This window comes from Crocodylus siamensis, chromosome 1 (genome assembly GCF_052110815.1).
Source record: "Crocodylus siamensis isolate JL-2025a chromosome 1, ASM5211081v1, whole genome shotgun sequence".
NCBI classification, from domain to species: domain Eukaryota; kingdom Metazoa; phylum Chordata; order Crocodylia; family Crocodylidae; genus Crocodylus; species Crocodylus siamensis.
This window is the reverse complement of record NC_143395.1, coordinates 393,792,587-393,819,103: the sequence shown is the minus strand read 5'-3', so window position 1 is coordinate 393,819,103 and position 26,517 is coordinate 393,792,587. Positions and strand designations below refer to the sequence as shown.

Here is a 26,517-nt window from a genome sequence, read left to right as displayed (position 1 = left end):
TATGAGAAGGTCCTGTGGATCTTGTCAAAAGCCTTGCTAAAGTCCAGAAACACTAAATCCACAGTATTTCCTTCAACTGACCTGCCAACTGACCTGCCCACTTTTCCATTGCCTATATGCTTTCCTTTTGCATTTGAGGCATCCTAGATGCTCTTTGTGCAACCACATGGGTTTCTTGCCATTGTTCTTGTGCTTCCATTGTGCCAGAAGATGTGGACCTTCAAATGTTAAGTTTGGAAAATGAGATTCTTGCAACTGATATAAAAATCTTTTTAAAAGATTATTTATGTTGTGTGAAACCTCCAGAGGTTATGGAAGCTCCATCAGAAGAAGCTCCTCTAAGACAGGGAAGGTCCTTGACTTGAGTAGAAAGCTGTACCAGATGACCTCCTGAAGTCCCTTCAGCCCCATTTTTCTATGATTCCATTAAAACAGGAACATTGCCTTAGAATTCAATAGGACCAGCTCTTCAACGTTTGACTTCCCTTGTTTAAAATCCTATAGTAATTTAGGGTCAGATTCAGACTGATTCCAGACACAATAAGATGTAAGAAAGAATTTTACACCTAACTTCTGAAGAGCAATCCAGATTGCCCCTGTCCTATAGGTCACAACATACATTAGGCACGTGAGTTTAGGCAGGGCCTATATTTGGACTGTAATGTGTCTTCATTTCTAGATTTGGGATGCATGTTTTGAAACAACCCAGTTTAATCACTGAAGTGTCTAAACTCTGTTGCAATCCAGATTGGTGCTGGGATGCACTTAAACCCCTCACAGGATTCAATTCATTAGACATGGCAACATATTCAAGTCATACTGGCAACAAGTAAAAAATGCCAGTAATGGTGCCCCACATCTGCATAATAGCCTAGGGAGTATAGAATTTGCCAAGAAAGTGACAAGCCTGGGCTGTAATCCTCTTCAGCCTGAGGGCATTCCCACTTCTTGGGAGATTATCCTAAAAACAAGGTTATAACATAGTCCAGATTGCTGCACTGTCCAGTCCTCCTGTTGGAATAACTGATATCCAAGAGTGCAAGATTCATGGGGAAAAAGGCGAACAAGCAAGAGGACTCATTATAGAAAACCTGTAATAAGGGCAGTCCTCTGTATAGGGGGAAATCCTGGGTTCTGATCACTGCTCTCAGGACTGTTTATGGATTCATGTTAGATATTCCTTGGTTAAAAATAGAAATATGCTTAATGGCAGACACAAGAACCCATATGCCTCCTGTCTCCAAGAAGGACTCAAATCACTAGGTTATAGAGAAATGCTCTTTCTTGCTAGATTTACTTCTTGTCCCCTGGCTCTTGCACTTCTAGCTTCCCAGGGCCCAGCAGCACAAGTAAAAGGAGTGGAGGGTGGTCCCCTCCAGCTGTTCTATAACTTGCTGGCATTCTCTTGGGAATTTAGAGATATGATTTTAAATTCCCTTGCAACTTAGATCTTCTACCTCTGGGGCAAGTGGACTAACAGCTTAACTATTTGGTAAAAGTGAAAGTCACTACATCCAGTCAGGTAGGTGCCTGCCATCGTAAGTGGCAGCAGGCATTCTGTTCCTGAAGTGAACAAAAGCAAATAACTTGGTGCTCAAGTTTGGTACTTTAGCTCTGCAGGGCAACAGGAGGCCAAATATATCCCCATGCTTAATATTTCCTTTTGTATACCTCTAGACTCTTTCAGGCCTTCAAGCTAGTACTTTGAAGGCATCTAAGACTTTTCATTGACTGTATCTGAATTCTTGGTACCTAAACGGTCCAGTTGGATCACCTCTTTGGATTAGTGCACCTATGTTTTACACATGCACCTAAGTCTGAGTATAGGTGCCCCAGGTGAGCAAAATGGATCTGGTCTTTAGGCTTTTGCCAGATTAAAAAAACCAAAACTGTTATTTTAAATATTATTTTAATGTCTTATATTATTTTCGAAGGAGAGAAAATAGAATATATTAGAAAACAACTACTTATGCATTTGTTTCTTAATTAGTCTGTAGAATTATTCAGAATGTTCCCAAAAATGTAGATGGAAAGATTACACTTTTCTAATACATTCTGTATGTGAATACATGTGCCCCACTAAAGGCTTTGGAAATTTGACCATTAACTAAAATGGGGCACAGATTTTACTCTGTATACTTTCGAGCTTTAAGAGCCTGATTCAGCCAGTTTTCTTAAGCATATGAATAGTCTTGTTCAGTGACTGATTTTCTGCCTTTGTCTATGTGATCTAATTCTCTCACGTTGCCAATTTTTTTCACATCTTATTTCTTCATTTAAACCACATCAACCATAGTAGACTAGCACTTCCTTTGCTAAGTAATTCAGACAAAGGGAAGTTTTAAGAGTTACACAAATTAGCATGCCTCATCTTGTACATGCTAGCCATCTTCCACTTCCAGTGATGTCTGTGAAAACTGAGTGTATACAGAACTTCAGAGAAGCAACCGAACCTCTGACAAAACAAGACTCATCGTTTGCAAAATAACTTGTGACAAATATCCTCACTGTATGGCTGTGCTATTTTTATGACAACCATGTTCCAATATTTGTCATTTGTAGGCAATATCTATCTGCAGTTCTTAGAGGAAGATGGACATCATCCCAATTTCACTGCATTATGATGTTTGCTGTTTGGCTTTTAATGTTACTCAGCTGCAGCATGGGTATGCTCTTTATTAACATTTATTTCCACTATGATAGCACAAAGAGACCCTCATTAAGGGTCATAAAGTTATTTACTGGTGGCCCCAACACTTCTAAATCATAATGCTTGAAGGTAGCTCGATTAAAAGGAAAATATATATTATACAAAGAATTGGAAATTTGTTTCCTGATGTGTCTTCCAGTTTTCAATTAAAGTGTTTAGTAACTTTATAGATTTTAAGTCCAGTTGTGAACATTGTGATTGTGTAATTTAACCTGCCCCATAACTTTTCCTTGATTTAAAGCATGTGTTTAGGAAGGTTTTCATAACATTTACATTGAATTGGTCAAAGACCAACATAGCACCAGAAGCAGCTTTGGTGTGAGGTGGGGCTACACAGAGCAACTGCTGTTTCTCTTCTGCCCTCATTGCTCAGCAGCTCCCTCCAGTGCCTGTGTGGAAAGGGAGAGAGGAGAGCCCATGAGACCATCCATTATTTGGACATCACTCAGGGCCAATCCAGATTGACCACTTAACCTAGTCATTGCAAGGCCTAAAAGTCAGATACCTGGATCCAGGCATATGATCCGAATAGAATAAGATCCCTAAGATCTTTGTAGATACAAGTGGGTTAGGCACTATGTTCTCTGTGCTGAGAATGGGATGAGTTGGGCACCTTCAATGAACTTGATGGTGTCTAAGGGTAGCCGATGGAAAACAGTAAGCACAAGGATGGGCTACAGGAATTTAGGCATATAAGTCAGGCAGTGCTTTCAATGCCTCAATTCACCGGGGATCCAGTCTATGTAATCCCTTTTGTAAGGATAAGTATTAAGTGGTCAGTAGTGTGAAACCCAGTGATTACCTCACTCACGTAGGAAATGTCAGACATGCATTCTAGTCCTTTCCCAGCCTGAAGGGATTCAGACCTACATCTCCCACTTCCCAGGACAGCATTTAAAGCCTCTGACTGCAGAATTTCATAGATTTCATATTTCATAGATTTCATAGACATCAGGGCTGGAAGGGACCTTGGAAGATCATCGAGTCCAGCGCCCCGCCCAAAGGGCAGGAAGTCAGCTGGGGTCATAGGATCCCAGCAAGATAAGCATCCAATTTGCTCTTGAAGGTGTTCAATGTAGGTGCTTGAACCACCTCTGACGGCAGGCTGTTCCAGACCTTGGGGGCTTGGACAGTAAAGAAATTCTTCCTTATGTCCAGCCTGAAATGGTCTCACAGTAGTTTATGACCGTTCGACCTCGTCATCCCTTGGGGCACTCTGGTGAACAAACGTTCCCCCAGATCCTGGTGGTCATCCCGATAAACTTATAGGAGACCATCAGATCACCCCCGAGCCTGCACTTTTCCAGGATCAAGAGCCCCATGGCTCTCAGCCTGTCATCATAAGGTCTGTTTTCCTGACCTCTGATTATGCGCATGGCTCTTCTCTGGACTCTCTCAAGCTTCTCCACATCCTTTTTGAATTAGAATAGACTTGGTGGATGCATTTGAGAATTTAAATCATTGAATGAGAGTGAGAAAAGCAAGAAGGTGCATGATTTGGTAGTCCAATGATGTGGTACTCCCCTGGAGTGGGGAGAATGGGCTTCGCTTGCTGCTTATCTCTGTTTTAATTCAGCGAGTGTGACATGTAACGTTCATGAAGAGTCTTGGAAACAGGAACTGAAACTCAAAATACTCTTTTCTCAGCTGAGTGCTCTTGTTACTGGATTTGTCCATCTTCTGGCTCCAAGGCTCTTGCATTATAGACTCCCAGCAGGAGGGAAAGAAGGTGCTCTTCCACACTAGGAAACTCTATGAAATGGTCGTTAGGGAACATTTACAGACTGGGTGATGTGTTGATTTAAGGAATCTTAAGGTACTGAGACCTGTGATGGGGTCCCTTCAATCCCTATTACAGGGAAGAGCCTTTAAAGAAGAACAAGGCTAGAGGCCACACCCATTAGAGAGATATAAAGTAAGGGCCCCAGCAGTGAGAGGGCAGAAAGACCCTGAGCAGGGAGGATAGAACTCCCATTGAAGGAAGACAGGTCCAAGGGAACTGACTGGTGTGTAAGCTGAGGTGTAAGACTGGCTAGGACAGGGGTGGGCAATTATTTTGTCTGGAGGGCTGCTTAACAACTTTTGGTAAGCTGTCAAAGGCCTCAAGGGTAGCTCTACCCCTTGATATGTGCCCCACCCCCCTATTGCCATTTTGGGACTGCAAATCTCACTCCCTAATCCCTGACTTTTGCCACCAGAAGTCCCTTCCCTTGCCCTTGGAAGTACTCCTTTTGGGAGCGGGGCTTGCCATCTTGGAACCAGAAAAAAAACAAATCATACACTAAAAATCAAACATCTACTATACATATTTTAATGTTATTTCAAAAATATTTTGTCTTGATTTACATAGTGTATATAGAGGTGATTCCATAATAGCTCACAATAAAGTCTTATTCTTGTATAGTTTTTTGGGGGTGGGGGAGAAGTGCTGGGAGCCACATGGAGGTGGGAGCACAGAGCCCACCAGCTCCAGTGGCATGTGACCTCTGAAAGTCTGCACCTCCTGGTGGCTTTTAGAGGGACAGCAGCAGGATTGTAATAAGTTTTTTGGAGGCCCCTCCCCCCCCCCCCCGCTAGGTAGAATGGCCTGGTGGACCAGATTTGGCCCATGGGGCATATTTTGCCTGCCCCTGGGCTAGGGCCTAATAAGACATAAGGAAATCTAAGTTGATTTGAGGCCTGTTCAGAAGGTCAAGGAGCATGAAGAAGAGATTGGACCAGGGAAGAACCTGGTGGAGAACTATGAGTCTAGTAGAGTCTTTCTGTCATTAACAGAAAAAAGGTAAATGCAGGAAGTGACATCCCATCAGACCAGGTAAAACCACAGATCTGAAGAGGGTGTGCTGAGAGTGTATTTTCTGTTGGCTGGATTCTGTTTTGCTGCAGACACCAGTCAAGTGATCTATCATCCCTACTTTCCATCATTAGCAGCAGAAACTGTGCATATTGAAGCATAACACTCATCTGTTCTGTAAGCATTAGCTCAGTGTGAAGAGTATTAAAATGATAATAAACATAAAACACATAGATGAAATTCCATAAAGCAAAATTGTGCTACACCAATTAGCTAGAGTTACTAGGGTAGAGTCACAAAATACTGGATGCAGGTAAAATGTTCAGAATAGTTCACAAAAATTTGTCAGAGAAGCTCCTAAGGAGATGAAGTAGTAAATGAAAGTTAAAGAAAATTAAAGAACTGTCATTAATTGGAATCTGGCAAAGAAACAAAGTGTAAGAATAGACTGCTGATTTTCAACAGAGCAACACATTAAAAGACAGTGATTTTTAGGTTAATCAAGACTATAAAAAACTCCATAGGAAATATTCAAAAAAGTGAGAATGGAGAACATATAAAAGCACGTGATCTCAACACAGATCAAAGGGAGCAGGAAGGCACACAAGCCCCCATGGCTCACCAAAAGCATCTGGGAATGTCTCCTAGCTAAAAGGGAGTCGTACACCCAATGGAAAGGAGGGGCCATCACCAGGGATGACTATACTGCAGTTGCTCAGGGATGTAAGGGGGCAGTCAGGAAGGCCAAGGCAGAGATGGAATTGGGACTAGCTTTCTGGATTAAGGACAATAAGAAGTCCTTTTTTAAATACAAAGATGGTAAAAAGAAGGTTCCGGGTAATGTGGGGCCCCTGCAGGACACGTTAGGAAATATGGTTGTCACATCAGACAACAGAGCCAACATATTTAACGATTTCTTTGCCTCCATTTTGCTAAGCAGGGACCAGAACAGTCACCCCCCCGCTAGGCCCCCCTCAGGTCCCAGGGGAGGCGCACCTAGGCCAAGGGTTAGGGAACTTCTGGAGGGACTGGATGTATTCAAGTCAGCCGGTCTGAATGATCTCCACCCTAGAGTACTACGGGAATTGGCTGAGGTCATTGCAGGACCCCTGGCACGGCTTTATGAGCGCTTGTGCTGCTCTGGTGTGGTGTCAGAGGACTGGAAGAGGGCCAAAGTGGTTCCCATCTTCAAAAAGGGGAAGAAGGAGGACCCAGGAAACTACAGGCCAGTTAGTCTTACCTCAATCTTGGGTAAGCTTTTTGAGAAATTTATTCTGGCACATATCCATGAGGGGCCAGCAGGGGAGGTCATGCTTAGGGGCAACCAACACGGGTTCATTAGTGGCAGGTCCTGTCAGACCAACCTGGTGGCCTTCTGTGATCAGGTCACCAAATCATTACATGGAGGGGTAGCAGTGGACATAATCTTCCTGGACTTTCAGAAGGCCTTCGACACTGTCTCTCACCCTGTTCTCATTAAGAAACTGGGGGACTGTGGTGTCGACACTCACACAGTCAATTGGGTCACCAACTGGCTGGAGGGCCACACCTAGAGAGTGGTAGTGGATTGGACATTTTCGACCGGGAGAGATATGGGCAGTGGGGTTCTGCAGGGCTCGGTCCTTGGGCCCACACTGTTCAACATCTTCATCAGTGACTTGGACAAGGGGGTAAAAAGCACCTTGTTCAAATTTGCTGATGACACTAAGATGTGGGGGGATGTGGGCATGTTAGAAGGGAGGAATAGGCTGCAATCGGACCTAGACAGGTTACAAGTGTGGGTGGATGAGAACAGGATGGGATTCAACACTGACAATTGCAAAGTGATGGACCTGGGGAAGAACAACCAGCATCATACCGACAGGTTGGGGAACTCCATTCTTGTCAGTACAGAGGCAGAAAAGGATCTTGGAGTCATCATTCACTCCAAGATGAACATGGGCCGGCAGTGTGGGGATGCAGTTAGGAAGTCCAACCGTACCTTGTCATGCATCCACAGATGCATCTCAAGCAGGTCCAAGGAGGTGATCCTCCCCCTCTATGTGGCACTGGTCAGGGCGCAGCTGGAGTACTGCGTCCAGTTCTGGGAGTCGCACTTCAAGAGGGATGTGGACAACATGGAGAGGGTCCAGAGGAGGCCACTCTCATGATCGGGGGCAGCAGGGAAGGCCCTATGAGGAGAGGCTATGGCACCTGAACCTGTTCAGCCTCCACAAGAGAAGGCTGAGGGGGGATCTTGTGGCCTGTTACAAACTAGTCAGGGGGGATCAGCAGGCATTGGGGTAGTCACTGTTCCCCCAAGCACCGCCAGGAGTGACCAGGAATAATGGTCACAAGCTGGTAGAGGGTAGATTCAGGCTAGATATCAGGAAGTGCTACTTCACAGTCAGGGCAGCTAGGATCTGGAACCAACTTCCAAGAGAAGTGGTGCAGGCTCCTACCCTGGGGGTCTTTAAAAGGAGGTTAGATGTATACCTTGCTGGGGTCGTTTGACCCCCAGTACTCTTTCCTGCCATGGCAGGGGGTCAAACTAGATGATCTACTCAGGTCCCTTCCGACCCTAGAAACTATGCAACTATAATTAAAAATACACAGAAGTGAAGAAAAACATGTTGAAGAAAGCAAGTGGAATCATTTGGAATACTTATGAATAATATATGAAATTGATTCCCGATTAACTGTAACTAGTAAGGAAAATGACTCAAGGAGAAATCCTGGTTGAACTGAAATCAATACCTTTACCATCTATTTCATTACCACCAACATTTCACACTGGGGCTTCATTTGCAACAGGTTCCTAAAGGCTTTTCTGGACTTTGTGTTTAATATTTATTAGATAAATAGATATATGGCAGTATAAAGATCTCTATCTTGCCAGTAAGGGATCACCTACTAACCCCCTTTTCCTTGGGTATTCTGTCTTTATTCTCTCCTGTCAAGACTTTGATGCACAAAAAGGAAGAGAAAACAAAGGGAGGCAAAATCTTCAGTTATCCATGCTGTAAGGGATATTGGCAGTGATTTTCTTCCCAGGCTCCTCTGCCCTTACAAACCTGCTACCATTAGCACACCAATACAGGCACAGGCCTGTGACCTCCATCTGCCTTGCCCTTACAGCAAGTGAAATTTAGTGACTGATAACAGACTAGTTATTCCAATCTCTTGCAGGCAAAAGGGTGACTGCTAATGGACCCTCTCATGTACTTCACAAAATTTTTAGGGCTTTATCCCCTTACTCAGGACATCAGTTGCCACTACATCTCTTCTTATAATGACTCCTATTATTCCTATTTTTATTTACTCTGTCTGAATACAATCTTCCCGGGCATTGGTCTCCTTCTATCAACCCTTGGTGGAGTTAATTCAGGCTCAACTCAGTCCTCCCTCAGGGCCAACTAATTTCTCAGCCATACACATTGATTCATTTCCATTTACAATCCATCATTCTTCAGGCATAGCATTATGATTCTTAATACATCCATTAACAAACCTCTTGACTCCTAATGAGTCACTTGGCTTTCATTTTACTCACTCTCGGCACCTCATTTAGTAATCCAATAACTCTTAATTCATTTGTTCCAGGTCCCCTTTTGTCCAGGGTGACCCAGCTTGCATATTAGCTTCTCGTTAGTGATTGCAATCAAGTCTCTGAGTCTAAAAAGATTAAGTCTATTTGGCCCTTTTTCTAATTGGCTGAACTAAGAAAGAATCCTGTTTCTCCTGGGGTTTCTAGTCCAATAAACCCATTCCTCCTCTTTCCCTTAGGGACAACCCTGGGGTTGTCTCACTAGTGGCAGCAGCTCCTTTGCCCTCAGCTGAGGATTCACATGCCATCCCTCCATCAAAGTACTCGCTCCCCCCTCATCTTGGTTGTGGGTTTGTCTCCTGGTTATCTTACCAACTCCTTTGGTTAATGCCCATGCCTCCACACAGCATGCACGAGCTACAGCTCACTTGTGCATCTCCTCTCTGAGGAACCATCCTGTTGGCAGACCCAGGCTTATGTTTCAGTCCAGACTTAGCGGGCCAGTGGGAGTTAGCCTCAGGGTCCCACATGCACCTGGTGCATGGGCAGCCAAGTTTGCTTTGGATGCTGTCACCAAGTTTCCCCCCATTGCTCATGCTCATCGGTAAGTACCTCTCCGTGTTTGGCCCGGGGGAGCACTCCCGACCATAACAGGGCCCATGTTTGGTGTCCTGTTACAGATAGACATTTTCTGCCCCATTGGCCCGGATCTGGGGCTGGGACTGGGTTTATCACATCCTCCTTTCCAAGGCAGCATCTCTCTTACTGAATGCCCACACATCTTTTCTTCATGGCTGCCAACGGGGACGCTTCAGGAGGAGGGTTAGAGGGTACAATTAGCAATAACTAAGGGTAACAATTAGCCCACAGATGTGTTGTCAGAGTAGGTTTAGAGCCCCTGTAGGTGCCAGGACCTAGAACTCAAGCCTTCCATGTTGTAGTCAACAGGCTGTTGGATTAAAGTTAGGAAACTACTTCTGGCAAGTATATACATCTCTAGCCAATTCTAGATTTCAAAAGTTGTTATAACCCTTTTCGGTCTAATGCTGCTAAACTAAATAAGCCAAGCTTCTTTCATATACTTTTTTAAATGACGTCTCAATTCCTTTGACCAGCTTAGTGACCTTTGTTTAAATTCACTCCAATTTAAAATAATTGTTTTTGAATATTAGTGACCAGAACTGTACATGGGATTTTGAAAGCAGTCGTCCAGTACATTGTCCAATGCCCTTAGTACCTCTTTCTCTTTACTGCATATATCCTGCTTGATAAGCCCTAAGGTTTTTTTAAAGCCATGTTACACTGGTCATCAAGCAATAGGCTAAATTGCCACTCTTTCTCAGGTGTCTCTAGACTTCACACGTATATGTTTTGGTATAACGAAAGAACAGGATATACAATAGATCAGTCTGACTAGACCACAATCTTTTCAATGAGTTGAAACTCAAAAAAAGAATCCCATATAATGTGGAAAATTCATCATATTACTAGCAAAAAGTATAAGAGTATCCTGTATCCCAGTATCCAGGTCTGCAGGGAGAAAATCAGGAAGGCCAAGGCATGTTCTGATACGCAACTGGCAAGGGACATTAAAAGCCATAAAAAGGGTTTTACAAGTATGTCAGAAACAAAAGAAACCAAAGCAATTAAAGAAACCATAGGTCTCTTATGGGATGCAAAAGGCAGTTTGAAGAATGTGTGATTCAAACAAGGCTAAAGTATTTATTTAACCTGGAGAAGAGAAGACTGAAGCAGGATTTAATAGCAGCCTTCAACTACCTGCTGCATAATTACAAAGAGGATGGAGCTGGACTGTTCTCAGTGGTGGCACATAATAGAATAAGGAACAATGGGCTCAGGATTAAGCAACAGAAGTTTAGGTTAGATATTAAAAAACTTTCTTACTAGGAGGATAGTAAAACACCGAAACAGGCTACCCAGGGAGCTTTTGGAATCACCAACCTTAGAGATTTTAAGACCCAGTTAGATAAAGCCTTGGCTGAGATGATATAATTGTGGCTGGTCCTGCTTTGAGCAGGTAAGTGGACTAGATGACCTCCTGAGTCCCTTCTAACCTTCATTTGCTATGATTTATTGCCTTTTTTACTTCAGTCTTCATGAAGAAAGTCAGGTACAGATGACAAGTGCAGTTGGCAGAAAAGATAGGGAAGGAGACAAACAGCCTTGAGTAGTATGGTTAAGGATTACTCAAAGGAGCTAGATGCTTTCAGGTTGGCAGGCTTTTTCAAAGCTATGTTACTTAGATGCTAAGGTTAAGGATTACTTAGAGGAGATGGTTGCTTTTAGGTGGGCAGGGCTGGATGGGATCCTTCACCCAATGACTTAAATAATTTCAGAGCCATTGGGTGCATCTACACGAGATGCTTAACTGAGCAATAGCATAGCTGACTACAAAGTAATTATGTGCTTTGCTTACTACACAGTAAATCTCCCTAAACCTAAGTAAATTTACTATCTGCAAATGCAAGTAGCAAATTTACTCGAGACTAGTAATAGCTCAATGGCACTTGTGTAGATGTCTGACTGGAAACAAAACCTGCTCCCAGTCAGCCGTCCACCGGAGGAAGGGCGATAACTCCCTGCCCCTGGGAGCTGCCTGCTGCCAGGGTGGGTTCTGCTACAGGAGCCTTGGTGAGGACTGTGTCCCCCTGCCCCAGCAGCAGTGAGCTCCAAGGCCCCTGCTCCAAGATCATGATCTGGGCGTGGGGGATGGGAGATCCTTACCTCCCAGTCCACCGTTGTGATCGGGGAGCAGGGTGCTGGGAGATCCTCAAAGGTTGTAAATATTCTCTTGGTCATAATTAGACTGGAAAAAACTCCTAGCCTGGGAAACAGGTACACATCTGGGCATCAGGAAGTTTTATGCATAATGTAGACTCCCAAGAATACAATGGATAATGTAGGAAAATGGCCAGATAAGAAATTACACTTAAGCCTTGCCGTGACAGAAAGTTTTTGTCTGAAGTTTTCTGGACCTAAGGGAATGCTAGTGGGCTGAGTGACATAGGTTGACCAGAGAATTTGTAGGAGACCCTGACGAAGGTTAAAAGCAGCAGCTGCTTTCTAATGTGTGAAGCTGAGCAGGAGCTGCATTCTCAAAGTTTAGGGTTAACATTCAGAGATAAGGTAAAATCATTGTACTGATGTATTCTTTTCAGTGTTTATTCTTATCTCTCTGTCTGTATCTCAGCATATCGTTACTGATTTCTTATGTTTGCTCTTATTTTTATAGTAAATTTTTTTTATTATCCTTTCTAACATACTTACGGTTAGCGGTAAGTATGATTTCAGAGCATTTGGCTATATATATAGGCCTCTTTCAAGGAAGGGGGGATCTATCACCTTTGAGCATATGACTGGAGAAGGGTGTGATTCTACTAGCTGTCAAAATCTCCTATGCTAAAAGATGGGAAGATGAGGTATTATAGTCTAAGGAGATAACCTTTAGAGCATCTCAGTCCATTCTCAGTGGTCAAGCAGCAGATGACAGACCACATATTTTGGGCTAAAGTGAACTCATGAAGGTGTAAGAATACCGCAAGTGTGTGTCTCAAAGGCACACCTGGCTGAATAGGGGTCTAAGGTATATCACATCATCTTTAAGAAAGGGTAGAATGAGGATCCAGGGAATTACAGACCAATTAACCTGACTTCAATTGCTGGAAACATCTTAGAATAGGTCCTCAAAGAATGTATTTCAAAGCATTTTGAGGAGAATAAAGTGGTCAGGAAGAGCCAGCATAGATTCAGCATGGATTCGTACAGAAAGTCATACCTGATCAATCTGATTTCCTTCTATAAGATGACAGGCCGTGTAAGTTGATGGAGAGCAATGGATGTGCTATACCTTGACTTTAGCAAGGCTGTTGACACTGTCTCCCACAACATTCTCATTAACAACCTAGAGAAACAGATGAGATAAAAGTATTGCAAAGTGGATACATACCTAATTAGATAATTGTGCTCAGTGAATAGACATCAATGGCTCAATGTCTAGTTGAGAGAAGTTATCAAGGGTAAGGTTCCCTATGGGTCTTTCCTGCATCCAGAAACTTCATTAATGATTTGAATGATGAGACTGCATGCACACTTAGGACATTTGTGGATGACACCAAATTGGGTGGAGTTGTAAACACTTTGGAGGGTAGGGCTAGGATTCAGAGCTGAATAAACTGGAGAAATGGTCCAGAATCAATAAGAGGAATTTGAACAAGGACAAATGCAAAGTCCTCCACATGGAATGAAATAAATGTATATACAAATACAGACTGAAGAATGGTTGGCTGCAGAGCTGCAGAGAAGGATCTGGGGGTTACTGTAGACCAGAAGCTTGCTAATCAATGGAAGTGATTCTTCTGCTGTATTCAGCACTGGTGAGACTTTACCTGGAGGACTGTGTCCAGTTTTGGGCTGGAAAGGAGTGGAAGCTGCAAGCCTAGAAAGGAACCCAAGATGCTGGGGGAAAGTCTTTTGCAGCAGCATAGTGAATACCCCTACAGCCAACTTGCTGGTGGTTGTTTCTGACTGGAGGACCCCGTTATGGCTGTGAGTGGGTTTAGGAGGACCCACAAGGGTGCCTGAGAGACATTCAGGATTTTTAATGCAAGGATGCAAGAAAAAGGGCCAAAACTGAAGGCCTAGCCAGTGCATAAGGGCTGAAACCAAGAAAGGGCCATAGGCCCAGAGGTGGGTTGAGGCCAGGAGGACCAGAATGTGAGCTACAAGAGAGAGAAATGGACTGAAGCTGAAAGATTCAGGCCACAGCAAGGTCTGGGCTAGAGGCCTGCAGTCAGAGAAACTAGTGGGCTAAGGCTGAAAGGGCTGAAGCCTATACAAGAAAATGAACGAGAGAGTGACACCCGCAAGTTATGGGTGTGGCTATGGGGGAAGCTGAAGGCCATGATTAGAGTTCTTAGAGGTTAATTAGTACCAACAGGGTCATGAGCAGTGTGACTGTAGAGTTGGAGTTGTGCTAGCAGAGTGCAAGCAGTTCCAGGTGGGCCTGAGAGGTGCTTGCAGAGAACAGAGGAGGTTCTGTTAGCTCATGGAGAGTCCATGGACCAAGGGTTGGGTTAAGTTGGTCAGATACTGGTGAGATCACTCCAAGACTAAGGAGCAGCCTCCTAGTTTGTACAGTGTGAATACCAGGTCATGGCAGGTGATGTAGAAAGGCTGATGTACAGAAGACCTAGAGTGCCAGCAGGATTAGGGATTAGGGTGGCCCCTAGAAGGTACCACAATTACCCCTAGGACCAGTCCTGTCACAGATATCCATATGAATACCCATACCACATGCAAAGCATATTCATTGTGAACAAAAATATTAATAGCGATATCAGTCTTGGGACTGATCCTATTTAATATCTCCAATGCTGAAAAGCAGGATTCTAGTCATAAAAGTTGTTGAAACTCACACAGAGAGAGTAGAAGTGTTTTAGGACTGATGTAATAGAAAAAGGAGGACTATAGGACTATAAAGTGTACAAAGTTGTAAGTGGCAGACAACAAGAACTTCTCTTATGAGCTCAGGGTCCATCCTTTAGAAATTACAGAGGATGTGAAAGACTATGCATAGTAGCCAGTCACAACCACCAGTGTGATGATCTCATGAATAAAGCAAATGCAATCCTAAAATGTATCAGCAGATTTTTTTTTTTTTCCATTAGAGATAGGAATGCCACTGTTCAAGCCACTATTACAACCTCAACTTGAATAAAGATCTAAAGTTCTGGCCACTTATCTCCAAAAGGGATTAATTCAGTTGCAGATGATGTAAAGCAGGACTACTATGATGAGCAAAGGAATGGAGAGCCTATCACACCAGAGGAGACCCAAAGAGCTTGGTTTCTTAGCCTAGCAATACTGAGGAGGAACATAATTGCTCACTTAGAATGAACTCCAGAATGAACACCAGGGAGAGAAAATATTTTTTTTTCCAAAAAACCAAAGAGACATAAACTCATTACAAATAAACATGAGGTAAAAATGAGAGAGTTCTAGCCAGTAAAAAAATGAGGTTCTGGAGCAGTGGGATAAAAAAAAAATCGCACAGCTTTTAGGATGGAGCTTCACTGGTGGGGATGTACAGCCCTAACAATTCATAGGAATTTTGAAGTGGGTCATGAAGGATGATTGTTACCTGTCAGCTCCATGTTCTTGGGGAACCCTGACACAGGACGCAGACTGTCTGACTCACAAAGAATCGTCCCCCCTCACCTAAACAGAAACTGATTAAGATGCAGTGAGAGACACACTTAAAACTCTCCAGATAAGGGTGACAAAAGTGCAACAAGTGCCCTAGGTCTCATTTGCATCTGAGATGGGAACAGATGACCATTCATTTACATGAGAGATGGAGAACAGAAAACCTGAAGCAGAGACTGCAGTGAATTCTGGGATCAGCAAAGCAGGGGAGCACTGCATGATGGGGAAGCTGTGATCCAAATGCTGATCAACCCCCACACCCAGCTCAGCACTTATCAGACCAGTTCTAATCTGGATTTACAAAGGACTTTTCCTTCCTCCCCCCACCCCCCTACACACACACACACACACACCTCTAAGCAAAAGTAAGTTTATTGGGCATCTCAGGCCGTACATTCCCTGGTCCCACTATGGGAGGCCTATGTAAACTTAATTGGCTACAACTCGGTTGCCAGGTTAGGGAGTGCTGAGGCAATAGACTGAGTCAGAGGGGGTCTGGGCAACATTTGAACAATGGTACAGGGTTCATCACAGCGTCCAGCCCATTGGAGCCCTGACCACAAGTGTTGTCATACTTTTCCCGAGACAACTGGTGGAAGTCCTCTCCATAACAGGTTATGAACACTCCAAGAATTGCCTTAAGTCTGTTAAAAGACTATACTAAGATCTGGAAAAGTCATGCTAAGCTGAGGCTTGTTCACAGCAAGTAAAAATCCAAAACCCTGATGCTGCAATCTATTGTTTCTGAAGACACCAGGAGATATCCTATCAAGTATATCTGCTATCCGTAGGAATGTCAAGCTGGCTCCAAGTAGATGTTTCCTGAGTATCAATCAAGTTCCTGAGATGTTCCACCCAGATAACCCCTTGTCAATAGAAAAGACAATTTGATATACAATATTGCGAATGCTTGAAAGAAGCTGAACTGGGGGTACAAAAATCTGTAAAAGAAGCAGCAGTGGGGGTGCTGACACCACTCACTTTCTTCTGGAGAGGCTGCAGGAGGAAGATCATCTCCCTTCAAGGATCGTGCTGAGAACTTTGACCTGTCAGCTTTGCAACCCGAGTGCCTTGGACTGGTGAGATCCCAGCTCTCTCTCTCTCTTTTCTCTTCTCTCTCTCTAAGCATAGTTTTCTGAACTTGAACTGTATTAGTTAAGCTTGAGCTAAGTTTCCCCAAATACTTAGTGAAACCAGGGTATACTGTGACTGTTTGTGTTTGTTTTTCCTTTGCACGTCTATCACTACTAGTGTCAATATATATTTCATCCACTTAGCAATAAATAACTTTTATAGTCAAACTGGTGGTAACTGGGTATATTTCACCTTCTTTACTTCTCTTTCCCCACTTGCTCTGTAGCAACGCCCTTCTTACCTAAGCTAAAGATCCCTGTGCAGCCCAGAAATACTGTGGGGTCTGCTCATCAAGAGGCTAAAAGATTGGGACGTGCTGAATTCGAAACACATAAGGGGATCGGCTTGTACAGGCTGATTGACCCAGTTTGGCTCAGACGTGCCCTAATGAACTGAATGCTGGCCATGAGGGTGTCATCTGGACACCCAGCCGGATTCAGAGGTATTCCGTTTAACTGTGTGCTTGTGTCTGACTGTAGTTTAACCCAGCCCCACTGAACTGAGTCCTGCTAGATAGCTCCATTGGGGGTGAGGGCTTGCAGAAGGGAGAGATACAGCTCCATACAGAAACACAAGTAACACAAGCAACACATTGATAGAATTACCAAGACCCTAGCCCTAATAAATGAGCACACCCCAAAGTAGCAGGCAAATCTGGTAACATGATGCAGTGTGAGACTATGTAGTGCTCCCATTCACTGCTTTTTATTTGGGGGAAAGGGTTGGACTCTTGATGCCCCTTGTAATTTCCTTGCCTCCAGTCTATTAAGTCAGTCTGTATCGGGGGCAGAACTGAGCTCTGGAGAAGTGGCTCTAATCAAAAGACACAATCACAATAGTAGGAAACACAATACATTTTATTGACGATCTTCAATCTGGTCTGTAAACATTTTATAAATTATATAACTGCATTAAAATTACAGTTTGCAGTTTTTCAGACAAAAGTCTCAGAGAAAATAATACTGCTTTTTCTTTTTAAAAGCTGAAAACAGTGTCATATACAACTATTGTATTATACAGGAGGGAAATCAAAGCAATTAACAGTTAAACCAGCTGTTGCTCCTCAGGACACTGACAACTTTTTTGGTCTTAGGATCAAACTGGAACTGTTTTGTTCTATGGAATAAATAGATATAGCCTAGAAAGAAAAATAAATTGAAGGATTAGAAGTCACCCTTTAGATTTTTTCCAAAGCTTTTTCTAGAGAACAAAATTAACTTTTGCAGGAAGTACATACTCATGTATTAGAAAGCCTGTTTTTAGTAAACCTGTATAAATATTAATAATAGTTCCCTTTAAAATATTTTTTCATTCCAAAGGAGCACATATCTTGTAGTGTAATAAATGTAAATATTTGTTGTATTTACCATCATGCTGAACAGCTGCGTCAACCTTTCCAATCTTTCCAAAGTCACTGATTATGCTTCTTGGATAACCCTCATCCATGGATTGCCTGTTTTCATCATATCTTAATAAAAACAAATAGAATAAGGAGTTATGGATAAGCAAGTAACTTTTAGAAAGGCCAAACAAGACCTGACAGAAATGCTGCCGTTCTTTAAAATGACTGGACTGCTATTATGTGCCTAGGTTTGCATGTGCATGAGATGAGAGAGACAAAAACCTTTGCCCTATTGAAGAGAATGGCAAAATCCCTAATGATACCAGCATTTCATCTCAAGAATGTATCGTGGTATGTGTATATGTATATACATTCACTCAAAGGGCAGGAAGAGGTAAATGCTGTGTCTATAGTAAATGTGGACCAGAAATTATTTTGCCCTGAACAGTTGCATTTTTTTGCAAGGTTGCCCAAAGGGAATATAACATTGCTAGCCTTTATAGAGCTTTGATAATCCCACACTGTAGCAGTACAGTCCTCCGCATTGCGTAAAGCAGAAGCCTGTCAGTCTAATTTTGAAAATGTATTTGTCTATGCTATGGTAGCATTGGGATGATATTTTATTTATTAAGAAAAATCATGATGCATGTATGTGAAAGTGGTACTAGTATCTTGTGATTGCACAAATTGCATTCAATAGAATCCTAACCTGTTTTCTTAAGCTAGGGTACCAATGGCCTATGATGAGGAAATCAGCTCAGAACAACGTATTGTAGAAAATGTTAACAGCGCTCTCATGAATTATAAACAATTTTCCACCAAGTAATGTATTGCTTAGACAACATAAATCATAGAAAAATATATGTGGACGGATTCCCAAGAGTTCACTCTGGCCAAATTTGAGAGTAACAAGAATAAATTTCATGCTATTTCAAGGAGGAATTGCACCTTTGTGGGTTAAACTTGAAGAATTTACTAGAAAATCACCTTTCTAAAGATTATGTTGTATCCCAGATATAGAATACTGTAAAATGGTCAAAAAATCCTATGAAAAAGTAGCATTTTTTACACGATTTGGAAATAAATTCCATAAAAACTATTTAATTGTCTGAAACCCAGCTATTTTGAATTATTTCATGTAATCATTCTTCAAGTCTCATAATGAAAACATATCTTAAAACTGCTGAATATTACATCTTACCTCCAGTACTTGTTGGCTACAAAGAAATATGTTTTTCCTGTATTGTTATCACTGAAAGCTGCATTAATTCTTTTAACAGTGTTTGGAAAGCCCAGCTGATGAATTCTTTTGGGGTAACCACGGGCTACATCAAATCCATTGAGAACCCAGTATTTGTTCTCTGCAAAGAAAAATACAAATCAACGTTTCATCAGCTGATTCTGATAATACTGATTATAATTTCTAATTGTAATTTCATTGAAATATTTCAAATTTAGATTTGTTTTAATAAACAAATGCCTTTGTTCCTAAAACAATATTTTTCATAAAAAAATTGTCAGTAAGTTTAGCACTTTTCAGATCCTGTGGAAGATGTTGTATTTTATTCAATATTTTTTCTTTGAACTTGTATAAAAATCATTACCCAAATTTTCATTAAACTTTTTTTGAATCAGAAGTCCCCTCAATAGTTCTAACTGAACTCTGCAAAAGTAAAAATTTGAAGTTTTCAAATTTCTTCACCTTGTTTGACTGAATAATTCCCCTGCAATTCTGGTTTGTTATTCACTTAAAAGGTAGGGTCTCAGGATCAAAACCCTCTTTTTCTCAAAACCTTTAAGTAATGTTGTTGATACAAAATCCTTCTTTAACTTCCAGCCCTTATAGGTCCTTTCCAAAACCTCTGATAGTAATTTAACCTACAACTGACTATGAGTGTATTAATTCAAAGCTGTTACTGAGCTACTCAAATAAACATTTTCAGTTTAGAAAAGGCATTTCTGGTTGAAAGTCATGTTATTTAAATGAAGTTTCATCTAAAGAGAACCAGGATAGATTTTCTTAATTGTATTTTCTGTGAAGTAACCTAATTACAGCAAATTCATATATTCAAAGAATTTCAGATAGTGTTACCTTTGAAAACAACAATTTGATCTTTTTCAACATTTTCATAAGCAGCTTGAATTCCAGATGGCAGGGTTGGCCAGAATAGAGTGATAAAGTTCATCTGAATCTCTGGTATCTGGCTATGCTTGCGCCAGAAATATCTGATTGAGATATAATTTGCACATTAAAGCAGTTCCACTCTAGCCAGAAATGTAACATAACGAGTCATTTAAATCCTTCTAGTGCGTGGTCTGTAGGAAGGACACAAGTCTGCTACAGCTACAACTTCATTGACCTAATTCTTGAGTGACTTTTGTGATGAAGACTAAAGTTTCTCATTGCTGCAGACCTAGAGTGCACCAGGTTCATTACAGAGTTGGTAGCCCAGGTTTTCCCTCATACTACATTATTGCAAATGATAAGTTTACCACTGCTCTAATATCAGTTGAAGTCAACATAATGAGAAATGGTTTTATCAGGGATTGAACTGGTGCCCTGACCTACTTCCACCAGCCCTTATTAGCAGACCAGATGTATAAGACAGAAAAATTTGGGGTCTTCCGTAATTATGAGAATTTTCTTTCTTAAAGGACATTAATATATAATGACTAACTTAATAACTGCAAGCAACAGGTAATAAAGTAGAAATATGATCTCTAGAAATTCAAGTCTTAACTTATGATTCAGTTTATAATTCAAATAGAAATCCTCTTACTTCCTCTTTTGAAAAGGAGAAGTGGAAGGGTACTATGATGTACCAGTTGTTCAAATTTCTCTCACAGGTACTACAAGTAGACTGCTAGTCCAGGATTCACACACACTGGACTGGCAGGTCTAGATTTTAGTTTTCACTGGAAGTGCTTATAATTCCTTATATTTTGAGGGAAGTGACTATTTCCCTCTATTCAGCGCTGTTGAGGCCACATCTGGAGTACTGTGTCCAGTTTTGGGGCTCCTACTACAGGAAGGATGTGGACAAATTGGAGAGAGCCCAGCAGAGGGCAACAAAAATGGTGAGGGGGCTGGGGCACATGACTTATGAACAGAGACTGAGGGAACTGGCTTATTTAATGTGGAAAAGAGAAAACTGAGGTTAGATATCAGGAAAAAAATTCTCCTGAAGAGGTTAGTAAAGAACTGGAACAAATTACCCAGAGAGGTTGGTAGAGTCTCTGTCCTTGGAGGTTTTTAAGACTCAGCTAGACAAAGCCTGGGGCTGGTCCTGCTTTGAGCAGGGGGTTGGACTAGATGACCTCCTGAGGTCCCTTCCAACCATAGTTTTCTATAATTCTATGATTCTATGATACAGTGGTCAGTGGCTATTTCACCACTTGACACAGCCCCTTTGAATCAAAGAATTATGCCACAGTTTAGATAAAAGCTAGGTAACACCAAAGTGCCTGCTCAGAATGCAGGCAACTCTTTGCAAGTGATACACATTACTTTTTTTGCATTTTTGTTTCCTTCTCAGTACTGCAGTACAATGAACCACACCACAAGCTTGTTGACTTTACCTGCCCTTAAAGAACAGCATTTCTCCACGCAGAGTAGCAACAGCATCAAAAGACAAATTAGGGTCACATGTTACTGGAGTTGAGGGTCCAGTTGGTTGAACAGGTTTCAGAGATTTTCCTACATGAGGATTAAGGAAGAATTTAATATTATGTAAAAATGATCTTGAAAACCAGTGAAAATGGTCTTTAAGGGACAGTCTCTGAATCAGGGTTCTTCTAGAAAATGTCAGGTCTTTTGGTTTTCTAAATCTAGCACAGAGGAAGTTCAGCACATACAAAGCTGCTATAAGCTGCAGGGATGGGTTTGCAGGAGAACTGGGCTTTGGGATCATAGGATCCTGAAGGATGACCGATAGGATTATCACCAACCTTCCTTTAACTGCAGGTCAGGAAAATTTGGAGTGCTCTTGGAATAGGTGTATTATTGGAAGATGTATAATTTCCTTCACTGAAGGTTTAAGAGCAAATAGACAAACATCTGTCAGATTTTGGTATAGGTACCCTGTGTAGTGCACAGGAATGAATTAGATTACTTTAGTAGGTCCCTTCCCTCTCTATTATCATTACTTTTTCTGGGTGATTGTTTAGTAATATTCTCTGTAAAATCAATATCAAACCAGGGAATCATCAGATGTTGATTTTCTTACCATAGATGCTTTGAATGCCATTAATGTCATCTTGAGGGAGGTGGAATTTTTTAGGGTCTGTGTAAGCATAAGTGGGGTACATCAGAGCTCCAGGATCAGTAGAATGAGACAGACCCAGGGCATGGCCCAGCTCGTGGGCAGCAACAATGAACAAGCTGTAGCCTGAGGAGTAAAGATAAAGTCATTCAAATAAGTGAGATTCTTTTGAATCTGTGGTGTGTGTGCTTAAAATGGGAAACAACTTTGTGACTGACCAAAGAAGCTTTCATTCATTCTGCAAACACTACAGCCCAAACAGGTAGAGTAGAAAGAGAATAGTTATATGAATACATAGACCTATCAAGGACTAATTACAATCCCCAAGTTCCTCTTATTGCTTCTCCTACTGCCATCTTCCATAACACACCATAGTACATCTTTAATTTATGCAGGGGGTTAACTGGGTCTAATTCCTATGAAAAGAATTGTGGTCCATTAACTACATTTGATTTATTTATGCCAAAATGTTGGAGAGGAGAATTGCAATAATGGCCAAAGACACCAGTTAGTTTTAGACCCTGCAGTTCAAAGACATACAGAAAACAGAAAACCCCTTCAGGTTGCCAAAGTAACTTTTCTCAGTGCCAGTTTCTTTACTCTAAGTGTTCATAAAAAACACCACAGAAAAAAACCCAGCATGAATCCCATATAACTGCATCTTCTTGAAGAACTGCTTCCTTCAAAGGAATCTATTGAAGAAGGGAGAAGGAAACTCCCTGCTACTCTGCTCCCATACAGTAATACCTAAAGTCAATGGAACAACTCATTAAGGAAAATACTATTTCACCTGAACAAACAAGGTCAGCAAGGCAAACCTTACCCGTGTTATATTTTGCCCAAGTTTCCTCCTCATCAAAGTGAACGTCTCCACCAATCCGGAGGCCAGGCTGAAAAGCATGAGCTAGTATCCCATTAGGTCCATCAAAGGGAGAATTGTCCCCATGATCTAAAAAAAGAAGTACTTATTTAATTAATATCTCAATTGTGTCTATAATTGAGGATGGCTAATGACTACTTGATAACTACCTAAGTATGACATTGTAATCTCATGGTTTATGTCTCACCCCTATATTGAAAAGAGATCATTATATCTGCTTCTCCATCCTTGATCCTTCTGAATATCACTGGGGACACGTTACTCCAGACTTCAAATGCTTGTTTGATAGCTTCATCCACATCAGCCGGGCTCATGTCAGGTGTGTAGTTTATAATCCTTTAAGATAAAGCAAACATTAGTCTATGAACATTGACACTTGCGGGTTATTATTGGCAATATGTTGCTGTAGTAAAAATCTTTTGTATTTACTGCCAAAAAGCTCTTCCGTGCATGCTTTAGTAATGGAAGAAGCAGCTTGACTTTCAAATCCTGCGTACTTACATCTCCTAACTTTCAGTAAGTTAGTCTCCTTCCTTAGAGTACCAAGATACTTTTCTTGGTGCTGAATTCCAGAAAGGAGAGCCTAGCTTTGGATCTTTAGGCCCACATATATGCAAGTTTGGGCCTTAATATGTTGCTCCACAAGTTGCTTAGAGAACTGTTACCTGTATGTCAAGTTATTTGTTGGCCACTTTGGATGCCCTTCTGTTAGAACGTAGTCGCCCATGTCAGGCACACCACATCTGGGCTTCTTCATCATCTCTATAGTCTCATCATTTAACTTCCCAGTCACTTTCAGTCCAAAAAATGACTGCATTTCCTTGAGTGTTTCAGATACAGCCCCAATGTTCTTTCCCCGAAAATGAGGCTGCACGTCTGTTTTCAGACTATAGAATTTTTTTAGGTAATCCTGGCAAAAAACAAGAGCAGTAGTTGAGGGCATGAGTGATTATGAAAGATCATAGTTTTACCTCAGCCTGGCAGCCATAAAGCTAGCATGGCTCTAACACACCAGCTTCTGTAGCTGACAACACCCAAGGCAGAGCATCCCATCTAGCCACTTCTGACTCCCAAACCCGAAGGTACCCATGGATTGACTAGAGGCAGCCATCGGCAGGGGCTGGTATAGAGCTCGTGCTCATGCCTCCAGAGCAGAATAGCATACCTTAACTGCCCTGCCAGCACATTGCACATTGTTTCAAACATCGAAACAATTCTGACTTAAATCCCGCTTGTTTGGGGCCTGTTTCCAGGATTAACTACATTTTTAAAATGGTAGTTAACTATGCTAGTCTGAAGTCAGTCAAGAGGTAGAATAGATTTACACCTTATAGACTAATTAATCAGAGGTCTGTAGCATAAGTTGTCATTTACAGCAGCCTTTGATTAAATAAGCCTCCTGCTTATGAAAGCTTATGCTGTACATTTCTGATTTGTTTAGTCTAAAAGGTGCAAATCTACTCTGCCTTCTGCCTGTGTTTTTAATGACTTAGTTAAATGACCAGGGGAAATTTCGGATGGGCATCTTCTTGATATCTATGTTTCTTCCCCACCAAAGAAAGATTTTGCCAAAAAGCCCCCAAAAATAAAAAATTAAAATTCCTCCCTAAGTTCCAGTTGGATTTTTATTAATTGTGATAAACTTCTGCAGCTCTTATTTTGGCTCCATTAGTGTTAGGAACTATCCCATATTAATAATGCATCCTTGAAATCCAGTGGATGCATCTGGATGGTGAGAATTTTGGAAAATTAGGTATCAGTTTTGGCAAATAAATACGGATATAGGATCTGATGCTATTTATTTATGTCTCTCTTGAATTATGTTCCTAGTAAATAGGTATGATCACATCTCAACAAGATATAAAAATATTTATAGCTCTAAGTGGGTTTAGGATTGGGTTTTTTCTGGTGGAGGGTGTGTTGCATTAATGATCTGATTAACTATAATTAGCTTGATTTTAAATGAGTGAGCAGTCCCATGGAAATCACTGAGACTACTCAGGCCACTGACTTAAGGCTTGGTACTAATTTGAGTGCCTTGTTGAATATATGGAAGCAAAGAAATCTGATTGAAAGAAAACACTAATGCATATTCCTGTTATATTTTCACTTCATTTTGCTGCATTTGGCAGCAGGAATTGTAATTAAAAAAAAAACCTGAAGAATTTTTTTTTTTTTTTGGCCAAATAGTGTTATTGAAGTCAGAATAAAGGAACAGAAGAAAAGTGTTTCTTTTAAACCCCCAGAACTTGATACCTCTTAACTATCCTGATTTATTAAAAAAGGAAAAGAGGTGCAATATGACATTTATTAAATCTCTTTTACAAAACATATTAATTCTGAGATAGAGAACTTAGAAGCCATAGCAAGTATTTACCTCTGCAAACCTTGTTGTGTCATCTTCGGGAGTCACAGGAGCACTAGAAGAGAACGCCACGCATGCTAGCAGCAAAAATGGAAGGCTCTTCTTTCTTATAGTCATTCTGATGCTTCTGTTTACTGCTTGCTGTCAAACTACTGCACACATCTCTCAAATCGCTCTCTTTTTATAGCAAATGTATACATCAGCTGGGCTTGACTCATGGTGTCAAATATCCTTTTAGTACCCAAAAAAGTAATGATGCATCTAATTTCATCATCAAAATAGTCTGCAATATGACTTACCTAACACAGTTTCCAGCCCTCTCCCCTTTTGCAATCTTTTAGTGGTTTAATACAGAAGGAAGAGATTTACAAATAAAATATTACTGTGACTTCATATTCTTTTCTTTCCCAATTTATTCTATTTCCCATCCAAGTTCTAACACACTTTCAGAAAATAAAATAAAAACATGTACAGTAACATAAATTAATAAAAACTAAGCAAACACAGCAGGAACTCAAGTGCTTGCTTATCTTTAATGTTGTGAACAGGCTTTGTGACTTTAACACACAGGTTCCCAAAGCTTTCCTGTGTTCTCAAAGGCTCTGGTTTTGAGGCAGAGATCCTCATTTGTGCTGTGCTTGCACACTTCTTGCCACAAATCATGGCTTTGGTCTGAGTAATAGTTGTGTAACAACTGTACATAGCAGGAGACCCATGTTCTAACCACCGAAGGATGTTTGAATCAGCACCTCAGCCATACATAGTAGACGGATACAGTATTGGCTAATACACTCAATAACTATTAAGGGCAAATTTCAGGCAAACATCTCTAGCTCCAGTTCCAGGATAGATCCCAAGACTGATGCTGGAGGAACACCACCAGGAACTTTTACACAGTTAGATAACTCATGTTTTGCCATAACTTATAGTTAGGGACATACCAAATTTGTGATTTCACGATTTTCATGGGAAAGCAAAATTGGTAGGTCTCCCATGAAAAAGTGCAGTCCCTGCCAAAAAGCGTGGGGACTCTCAAAAAGCACAAAAACAGCAATCAGCCTGGAAAAAAAAAGAGCGTTGCAAAAACAGAAGCTGATGGGAAGCCCTGGTGTCCTGAAGCAGGGGGGAGGCAGAAGGGGAGAGAAGGGTGGCAGATTTTCACTTCAGAGCGTGGCAGATCACTCACGCCTGTGATTGGACGAGAGGCCCCAGAAGCCCTGCCCTTTGATACACAGCCATATGTCTATCTCTGGGGAAGGACAGGACTTCTGGGGTCCCT

At 41.5% G+C, this 26,517-nt stretch overlaps 1 protein-coding gene across 1 annotated transcript; it reads right to left on the bottom strand.

Annotated features, from left to right (window-relative positions):
• Positions 1–17,228: 17,228 nt before the first annotated feature.
• LOC149875247 (neutrophil collagenase-like) lies at positions 17,229–25,376 on the bottom strand. Its single transcript, XM_090031762.1, has 10 exons — positions 25,251–25,376; positions 23,539–23,783; positions 23,061–23,209; positions 22,817–22,942; positions 21,958–22,119; positions 21,311–21,428; positions 19,824–19,957; positions 18,933–19,092; positions 17,757–17,857; positions 17,229–17,527 (listed from the first exon to the last, which is right to left on the bottom strand). The coding sequence occupies exons 1-10, from the start codon at positions 25,353–25,355 to the stop codon at positions 17,427–17,429; spliced, it is 1,401 nt and encodes a 466-aa protein (XP_089887888.1). The 5' UTR covers positions 25,356–25,376; the 3' UTR covers positions 17,229–17,426.
• Positions 25,377–26,517: the final 1,141 nt, after the last annotated feature.